The sequence below is a fragment of the Myotis davidii genome, unplaced genomic scaffold (assembly GCF_000327345.1).
Source record: "Myotis davidii unplaced genomic scaffold, ASM32734v1 scaffold88, whole genome shotgun sequence".
NCBI classification, from domain to species: Eukaryota; Metazoa; Chordata; class Mammalia; order Chiroptera; family Vespertilionidae; genus Myotis; species Myotis davidii.
Window position 1 is genome coordinate 5,549,154 of NW_006300377.1, and position 10,053 is coordinate 5,559,206.

Below are 10,053 nucleotides of genomic sequence, written 5' to 3' on the forward strand. Positions count from 1 at the left end.
CAAGAGCAAGCTGGTCTAACCAATTCCCATTATTTTCCAAATATTAAAAAAAGTCATTGGCATAAATAAAGCTTATATTAACAGATTATACCATTATGTAACATTTTCCCACATTTAAAAGCCAAAGAATTTAGTTTTCTCAGAAACCAATAAATAGTTTCACTCTAGAAAAGAATTGGTCTCTAAAGTCTTAGATACATATGATAACTGGAATATTATTTACAACTTGCAAACATGTCAGGAACGTTCTTTTACGATACTAAAATGATAGAACAGATAGGCTGTGTAGTTTGGTGAATTTGGTAGCTGTTTTGTTAGGATTGATGCTTGTTATAAACAATTGTAAGAAAGCATTATTTCTGATAAGGCTCTACAGTGCTGGTGGCACTGGGTTCAGTGGACCTCGCTGACATTCATGCTGCTGTATGTAAAGTTTGCATGCAGAAGACAATAGCATAAAAGAACATTTAGGTCATAAAGTGCGTTAGAGTATATACATGCAAGCACTCCTTCATTTCTATGAATGAAACTCAAATCAGTAATTTTTCCTATTGGCTCCAATGACTAAAAATCAGATTATAATTTGGAAAGCTGTTACCACTAGCTGGTGAGTGACAACTGTTCCCTCCCTCACTGGGATACTGATGACTCCTGATTCAGGAACAGTCATGTTGGGAGAACAATGAACTCGATGCACACTATCCAGTCTTGAAGCAACTGGAAATTTACCATCAGAGGAATCTTGAAAAAGTCTCAGAATTAAGTACCATTTTAAAAAAAAAGGTTATTCATCTACTTAATACAAATTTTTTAGAAATTAATCATTTTAGCCCACAAATTGGCATCAAGGACAATCATTAATTAAATTTAAAAAATAACAAAAAGTATCATCTTGAGGTATGTCAGGCTGTATTTAAAAATACAGTATAATAGCCCAGTCGGAGTGGCTCAGTTGGTTGAGCATCATCCTGTGCACTGAAAGGTTGCCAGTTCGATTCCCAGTCAGGGCACATGCCTGGGTCACAGCTTTGATCCCTGGTTAGGCCATGTACACAAGGCAACTGATCAATGTTTCTCTCTTACATCGATGTTTCTCCCTCTCTCTCCTCTCTCTCTCTCCCTCTCTCTCCCTCTCTCTCTCTCTCTCTCTCTCTCCCTTCCTCCCCGCCACCTTCTTCCTCTCTCTAAGCATGTCCTCAGGTGAGAATTAAAATAAAAATACAGTATAATACATGGAGCCTCTATCAAAATTCATTTATATCAAGCTTTATTGTGATAACTTGCAGAGACCTTTATGGAGGTCAGTTCTTTACTTCTGGTATATAAATTTTATCTTTAGAAGTAAAGTAAAATAATGCTTCTTCAATTTACCTGTAATTTTGGAATGTTCCATAAGTCACACAGGGGAAGAGTTTAAAATTAACTTTGTATCCTATGAGAAAAGTTTGTTCTGAAAAAGTATATACACAGGATAAGCAAAAATGCTTAAAGTGTTTAAGACAATAACTTCTTCAAATCATTTTATATAAAAAACTTACATATAAATAATGACATAAAACATGTCAATAGATACTGTAGGGACATTACTTAGCACTATATGAATAACTAGTTCAAAGCATGTTGAAGATTAAATTCCTCTTTGTCATACTTCCTAATTTTGATAGGCTTCTTTTATAACTACAGCAGACTGGTGAAGTGCAACTTCATTTCTTCACCATTCCAGGGGACAGTATGAGGAGAAAAGGCTGAAAGAGGACTGTTTAAAATCAAAACCTGTCCAGTCACCAGTCCCACCACATAAACTTTCTGACCTTAATTTCCTCATTTGTAAATCAAAGACAATATTTATCTCGCTGCTTAGGTGAGAAAATGTGTGAGATAGCACTTTATAAAAAATATAGCAAGCAGTACATAAATGTTAGAAACTGCTCTTAAGAACTGGCAGGAACCTCCAGTGTTCTTGTGTTTTTTTCTTTAGAGGGGAAGAGAACTATATGGACACATCTTCACAAACTACCTTGACTTTTAGGCATCATTAGTTTCCTGCTTTAAGAAAATGGTATCTGTATATAATCTCTGGTCAGCCTCTACTTTACTAGTAGTTTTTGCTTTTCTTAATACTACTAACTGCATGAGTAATTTTTTAACTTAATGGCAAAAAGTTCAAATATGAACGATTTCAAACATTTTAGATTTGTCTTCTGCCATAATCCTAAATCATTTAGGATATCAGAATGATAGGTTGGTGTGGACCTTAAGTTAATAGAATAACATTAGTTCAGTCAGTTTTGGGTGCCTGACTCTTAAATGTGCTTTACTTGGTTCCCTATGAAAACTCAATAGTTTATGTTTTTGAAACACCTTAAAATTACCTTACATGAAGTTTGGTTGTGGTGAATTTATTTTAAATATTTTCTTTGAGCCCAGCCAGCATGGCTCAGTGGTTGAGCACTGACCTATGACCAGGAGGTCACGGTTCAATTCCCGGTCAAGGTACACGCCTGGGTTGCAGGCTCGGTCCCCACTGTGGGGCGTGCAGGAGGCAGCTGATAAGTAGTTATCTCTCATCATTGATGTTTCTATCTCTGTCTTTCCCTTCCTCTCTGAAACCAATAAAAATATTTTAAAAAATATTTTATTTGAAAAACGTTTGCTAAGTAGATCTTCCAATATTAAAAGAAAAAAGGCATCTCTGTAATAAAAGTAAGACGATTAACTGTTCATCTGTCATGCCAACTCAAGCTAGGTCTTTCTTTCCAGTGCAGCAACATGTTTTAGGGCAACAAAGTTCAGAATGGATACAATGGCCTGTTCAGAAAGCATGCAAGTTATAGTAGGCCATTACTTTTAAGTCAGTCTGACAATTTGTTAATCAGTCTCTGACCATGGAAAAGAGAGAGATACAGGAAGTCGATGTCAGTTGCAGACATGCCAGCTCTGTTGGTGCACATTACAGCTACCTAATGTTGGGCTTTATTTCCTTTTCTTCTTCTTCTTCACTATCATCAACTTGTTGTATGACCAGATCGGCAGACCCATCCTCTACAATCTCCACATATGACCTATTCTCTTCTTCACTCAAACGCCACCTGGAATCCTTATCGCCATCCGATGGGGACCTAAGATGCTGTTCAGCTTCCAGATCAATGGGGAGGCTGTCTATGCCAACTTCAGCAAGGCACTCATTACAGAGTCTGTAGCGCCGGGTTCCCTCCTGGACCACTTGACCTGTTAGATCAGTCACATGGCGTTTGCATTTTCTGCAGATTAGTTTGCATGCCTGGTGAATCTGTGTAGAGATTTAAATAGTGATAAAAAAAGGATTTTTAAAAGCAGGACAATTTGATATTCTAGGTATGAGTTCATAAACTTAAGATGTTCAAAGCCTATTAAGTTAGCACCTAGTGCTGCGGTTCTCAACCTGTGAGTCGCGAACAATGAAAATACATCCTGCATATCAGATATTTACATTACGATTACGATTCATAACAGTAGCAACATTACAGTTATGAAGTAGCAACGAAAATAATGTTATGGTTGGGGGTCACCACAACATGAGGAACTGTATTAAAGGGTCGCGGCATTAGGAAGGTTGAGAACCACTGAAGTGTGTTGACCTGCAAACTGAAAAGTCCCGGGTTCAATTCAGGTCAAGGGCACATGCCCGGGTTGCAGGCTCTATCCCCAATGGAGGGCATGCAGAAGTCAGCCAATCAATGATTCTCTTTCATCATTGATGTTTCTCTCTCTCTCCCTCTCCCTCTCCCTTCCTCTCTAAAATCAATTTTTTAAAAATGTACTTAAAAAGTTAAATCTCAACGACCTTTAAATTAAAAAAAAAAGCATCTAGTTATTAGAAAAAGAAAGATTTTGGTGATAAATTGACATCACTGAAATATTACACACCAGTGTTCTCTAAATAATGGCCAATAGTATTAATCCAATAGTATTTTGATATCTGAGGTAATACAGGACATCTTTTCAGAACAATAATAATTGTAAATACTTAATATATGCCATGTACTACTATGATGATATTACATATCTTAGTTCAGGTGTTAGCTTCATGAGATTAATAAAGGCAGACATTTTGTCTGTTTTGCTCACTGCTGTATACCAACATTTAGAAAAGGGTCTGACACATAATCGGTGCTCAGGTATATTTGTTGAATAAATAACTATAAAGCAATGCATGAAGAAATTACTTTAAGGTACCCAGTGTCCTTTAAAATTAAAAGGATCTCATCAATGGAATTGAAGTACAAGTAAAGAACAGATTTTGGAAAAAATTCTTATTGCAAGATGATCAGCAGAACAATGTTCCAATGTTACTACAGTATTAAACCACTAGAGCATTGACCAGCAAATTCCCTGAGATTTTTCGGACTCTGACAATCCAGTCCTCGACTGGGAGTGGTTCTATTGCCTCCCTTGCTGCCTTCCCTGAGGAGACTGTAAAGAAACTAGAGGGACACTAGAAAGGCAGTGTCATGCAGAGATACCCAACAGCTGAAACTAGAAATTCTACCAGATAAGGATTCAAGAGTCACCAGTAGATGCTGAGGATCTAAAGTGATTCTGACCCAGACATTTAAAACATTTTTACAGTTTATATTGGCTCCAAAAAGACCAGTCTATAAAAACCTGTTAGATTTTAAATGCATTAAAGTGAATACTCAAAAGAATATCACTGACTTCAAGGTCTCAAAGAATAAAAAGAAAAACATAAAAATTGAATTATGCATTATGTGCAAAGTAAAAACATTAAGTTAGAAAAACTTTTAATATGGTAGAGTTGTGAGAAAAGATTTCCATCATAAATTGATTATCCTAATTGCATGTATTTAAGAAGTAAAATTTGAATAAAAAATCAAATACATACTGTTCGAAAATGGCTACTTAGGTGGTCCAGCCTGCTAAATCTCTTCCCACAAGCTTGACATGGGTAGGGCCGTTCTCCTGTGTGACAACGAAGGTGGCGCTTTAGGTCGGCTTTCCGCTTCACCACATGTGTGCAGTATGGGCACTTGAATCTCATCCTGGGCAAATCATCTGTCAGGACACAGTTTGATTAAATCACTGGAAAATTCATAATAACAATTCTAATCACACAAAAATATCCAGAAGGACTTGTTGAGTCTGAACTTGAAAAGGTAGAGGGGGGGCAGAAGAAAAAAAAAAAAAGGTAGAAAGAAATGAAGACTTGATTGTCAATGTAACAGTAAGTACAGAACTATAACTTCAGTATTCAGTATTTGATATATTTACAGTCTGGTAAATTTAGACTGTCACATTTACCTTCTTATTAAATGTCATAGAGTCAATAACTATTGAATGTAAAAAGATAGTACTGGATTTTAAAACTGTAGATACAATCCCAAAATAAAAATATTTAATATTGAAGCTTTTAAGTAACTTGTTTTACTTAAAGTTTGTATTCCCCTTGCCTTTATTTTTCATGCACTTGTAGTACATTTAAAGTTGAAACACTTTCAAGGGTCTTTAATTTGTTTTAAATTCTGGAATGTAAAGCTCTTATTTTTTTAATATCATTATTGTTAATCCTCACCCGAGGATATTTTTCCATTGATTTTCAGGGAGAGTGGGAGGGGAGAGACAGAGAGAAACACTGAAGTGAGATACATCGACTGGGTGCCTCCCATATGGCCCGATCAGGGCCATAGATGGAGCCTGCAACCAAGGTACGTGTCCTTGACTGGAATCGAACCAGGGCCCCTCCAGTCCACAGGTGAACATTCTGTCCAGTGAGCCAAACTGGCCAGGGCTATTATTATTATTTTTGAATCTTCATCCAGGGATACATTTTTGTTTATTTTTATAATATATTTTTATTGATTTCAGAGAAAGGAAGGGAGAAATAGAAACATCAATGATGAGAATCACTGATCATTGATTGGCTGCCTCCTGCACACACCCTATTGGGGATCAAGCCTACAACCCAGGCATGTGCTCTTGACCGGAATCAAACCCAGGTCGCCTCTGTCCACAGGCCGATGCTCTATCCACTGAGCCAAACCAGCGAGAGCTGTTTTTGTTTTTGTTTTAAAACACAGCATGAGTGATCCTGTGGTTATGGAACTGTTCTTTATCTTGTCCTTTTTTAAAAAAAATATTTTTTTATTGATTTCAGAGAGGAAGAGAGAGACAGAAACATTAACGATGAGAGAGAATCATTTACTGGCTGCATCCTGCACGCTCCACACTGGGGATTAGGCCTGCAATCCGGACATGTGCCCTGACCTGGAATCCAACTGTGACCTCATGGTTCATAGGTCGATGCTCAACCACTGAGCCATGCTGGCCAGGCTAATTTTTTATTTTAAATGTCATGTATTCAACATGTTAGTTGTGACCGGAAGCAAACCTCAATTTAATAGTTATTAATTCAACTGTTCTTTCCTGAAGTTAGATTTAATAGCCTAGAATTAGAAAAGGGCAGAGCCCAAATAAAGAAAGCATGGCTCGCCCTAGCCGGTTTGGCTCAGTGGATAAAGTGTCCTCTATGGACCAAAGGACCTGGGGTTCAGCTCTGGTCAAGGGCATGTAGTACTTTAGTTGGGTTGCAGGCTCCTCCCCGGCCAGAGCCCTGGTCAGGGCATGTGTAGGAGGCAACCAATAGATGTGTTTCTCTCACATCATTATTTCTCTCTGTCTTTCCCTCTCTCTTCCACTCTCTCTAAAAATCAATGTAAAAATATCCTCAGGTGAGGATAAAAAAAAAAGTATGCTTTATTTATTTTTTATTTATTGATTTCAGAGGGAGAGAGGAAAAGACCGGCTTGTTGTTCCATTATTTATGTATTCATTGGCTGATTCTTGTTATGTGCCCTGACCTGGGATCGAACCCCTAACCTTAGTGTATAAGGGATAATGTTCTAACCAACTAGCACCTGGCCAAGGGGACTCTATTGCTGTTTTAAAAATATAACAAGATTTCCTATTTTTCTATGCTATTTGCTTGCCTTGGTCAATGGTTAGAACTCAGCAGGATTTTTAGTAAGCTCTGCAATATGGTAATACAATTTCATACATTTTCCTGTTAGTATCCTATAAGAAAATGTTATTAGTAAAAATCAACCAGGTTGCCAAGACAGGTTTGGCTCAGTGGATAGAGCGTCGGCCTGCGGACTGAAAGGTCCCGGGTTCGATTCCGGTCTAGGGCATGTACTTGGGTTGCGGGCACATTTCCGGTGGGAGATGTGCAGGAGGCAGCTGATCGATGTTTCTCTCTCATCGAAGTTTCTAGCTCTCTATCTCTCTCCCTTCCTCTCTGTAAAAAATCAATAAAATATATTAAAAAAAAATCAACCACGTTGCTTTCATTTAAAAATATGTTATCTAGCCCTAACCAGTTTGGCTCAGTGGATAGAGCGTTGGCCTGCGGACTGAAAGGTCCCAGGTTCGCTTCCGGTCAAGGGCATGTACCTGGGTTGTGGAAAATTTTTTTGAAATCTGTATGACAACAAGGGAAATGTGAATATTGACAGGCTAGTTAGTGATATTAAGAATTTGTTAACTTTGTTTAGGTATAACAATGGTACTGGAGTGTGGTTTAATTCTATATTTTAGGAATACATTCTGAAATATTTACAGATTAAAACATATGGTGTCTGAGATTTGCTTAAAAATAATAGAGGTTAGGGGTAGCCTGGCCAGCATGGCTCAGCGATCCCCAGTAGGGGCATGCAGGAGGCAGCCAATCAATGATTCTCTCGCATTATTGATGTTATCTCTCTCTCCCTGCCTCTCTGAGATCAATAAAAATATATGTATTTTAAAATTCACTTAGTTCAACTGCCTAGAACACCTAAAAGTACGAGCATGTTGAGATAGGTTTCATTTCTATAGAACTGGAACCTGAGTGAGGGAACAGATTCTCCTTTTGGGTACCTGGGAAACTTCTTGAGGTGACGTCAGAGCCTTGACCGTACTGATAGCCAACAGCAGCAGAGTCCATTTCAGCATCAATGTGTGCGTGCTCTTCAGACTGGGAAGTGTGGCTGGAAGGATCAGATGTCCGTGCTTCTCGCTTGCTTGCCTTACAATGAGCACTTTCAGAAGGCTGTGACAACCTCAAATGTCTGGGCTTTTTAACGGGCTCTTTCCGTGGCTCTTGCTTGGCCAAGGGTTGCTGAGTATTCCTTTGGGAAGTTGGATGGTAATTATACTTATTCCAAGATTTCCCGCTTATTACACCTGTTCCTTGGTCTGGGCTTAGGTGAGAGCGTGGAGAACTGCTCCCCTCTTGCCAGCCACCGCTATAAAAAGAGGAACGTTCTATGCCATTAGAACTGGCACCTTTATCGGAGAGACTGAAGTAGCGGTCTTTCTCTTTCTCACTGATGTCTAACGAAGATTTAATGAAGGTCTTACAGACACTAATGACATCAGTCATCTGGAGGAAGCTAGCAGCTGACATCACTTCTATGACATTCTGACCGGTCAGCGAGAGTTTGCCGGAATAGACAAAGTCTAGGATGACGGTAAAAGTGTCCGGGGAGAAAGCCTGAAACGTAGCTGTGGTTGGCTGACTTGTCTCCTTTGAATTCTGGGAAAGAAGCATTTTAAAGTAGCCGCTACTAGCAAATAGCACATTTCGATGTGCTTTGAAGACCTTCCCTTCCACGAGAATACTGCAATCACAGAACACGTCCTGCCGGCGCTGCTCATTCAGTTGTTGCAGGAGCTGAGACTGATGAGAGGAGATCTCCATGCTGAAGAGAGAAGACACATGTGGTTAACAAACACAAAATCACATTGTTTTTCTACAATGAGACAACTGAAATTACAACCAGAAACCTCTTTTTTCCATGAAAATCACTTCTGTCTTAGAGAATAGTCTCCAAGACACAAAGAATATAGGTTTCAAACTACCCTGTATGTTAAAAAAGGTCAAAGATGCCCGGCTGGTGTGGCTCAGTGGTTGAGCATAGACTTACAAACCAGGAGGTCACGGTTTGATTCCGGATGCCCGGGTTGCAAGTTCAATCCCCAGTGTGGCGTGTGCAGGAGGCAGCCGATGAGAGTGATTCTCTCTCATCATTGATGTTTCTCTCTCTCTCTCTCTCTCTCTCTCCCTCTCTCTCCTTTCCTCTCTGAAATTAATTGTAAAAAAAATGTTTTTAAATAGTCAAAGAGATAAAAGTTGATATAGACAAGCTTATAGTTATAAGCAAAGACAATAGAGCCACGTAGCTTGATTTGGAATTCCAGCTCCCCTATACACTGCAGGCCAGCTGAGTGGTCACAAAAAATTAATCATCACACCCCTCCAGCTATTGTCCTTTTGAAAAAGAGCTTTTCAAATGCTACCAGGCTCTCTTAGAGCTTGATGCTGACCATGGAACACCAAGTAGCCATGCCTGAGTTGCCTAACATGAGTGTTACTAATGTACCAAATTATACATTTGGGCATGTGCAGCAGCACTCCATCATTAAGAGGACGTGTTAGGTACAAGATTAGACTGGACAGGTCCTTAATCCACAAATAAGTTTGTGAGCAGCTGGCACAGTTCTCACACACCTCCTCCCAGTACATTGCTGCCTTCCTCAACTCACACATATGGCCCCATGGTGAGTTCCCTACAACTAGCTGACTGAGGAAGAAAGAGTTAAGGCCTCGTTTAGAGGTTCTGCACAATATGCTGGTACTAGTTGGAAGTGGATGGTTGCAACATCATGACTCCAATCAGGAATGTCCCTGAAAGGCAATGGGGAGGGAAATATCCCCATTGGGCATCTGGCTGTCCACTTGGTCTGGACAAAGAGATAGACACAGGTATGGATTTTGTCCTGATTCATGGACAAGGCCTAACCAGTTGATCAAATGCTCAAGGATTTAGAAAGAACCAGATAGAAGCATCAGTCCTGAAAGGCATGTGAAGAAAAGATAGATGGATATACCTGTTGGAATGGGCACAGGGTAGGAGGTTTTAGTGTCCTGTGTGAATGCTGAATAAAGGGCACTAGCTGCTGAGGAGCTCTCAGAAACCAGGTGGACAAGAAGACCTGTGCTGTGGACGCTGGCTGGAC

At 39.4% G+C, this 10,053-nt stretch overlaps 1 protein-coding gene across 1 annotated transcript in view; it reads right to left on the reverse strand.

Moving 5' to 3' along the window:
• Positions 1 to 2,595: 2,595 nt before the first annotated feature.
• ZBTB8A (zinc finger and BTB domain containing 8A) overlaps positions 2,596 to 10,053 on the reverse strand; it is a 10,035-nt gene continuing 2,577 nt past the window's right edge. The window contains exons 2-4 of the mRNA XM_015572829.1: positions 7,912 to 8,735; positions 4,883 to 5,052; positions 2,596 to 3,289 (exon numbers count right to left, since the gene is read on the reverse strand). Coding sequence (XP_015428315.1) covers positions 2,957 to 3,289; positions 4,883 to 5,052; positions 7,912 to 8,734 — 1,326 coding nt within the window. The 5' untranslated portion in view covers position 8,735 and the 3' untranslated portion in view covers positions 2,596 to 2,956. The remainder of the gene's footprint in view (positions 3,290 to 4,882; positions 5,053 to 7,911; positions 8,736 to 10,053) is intronic.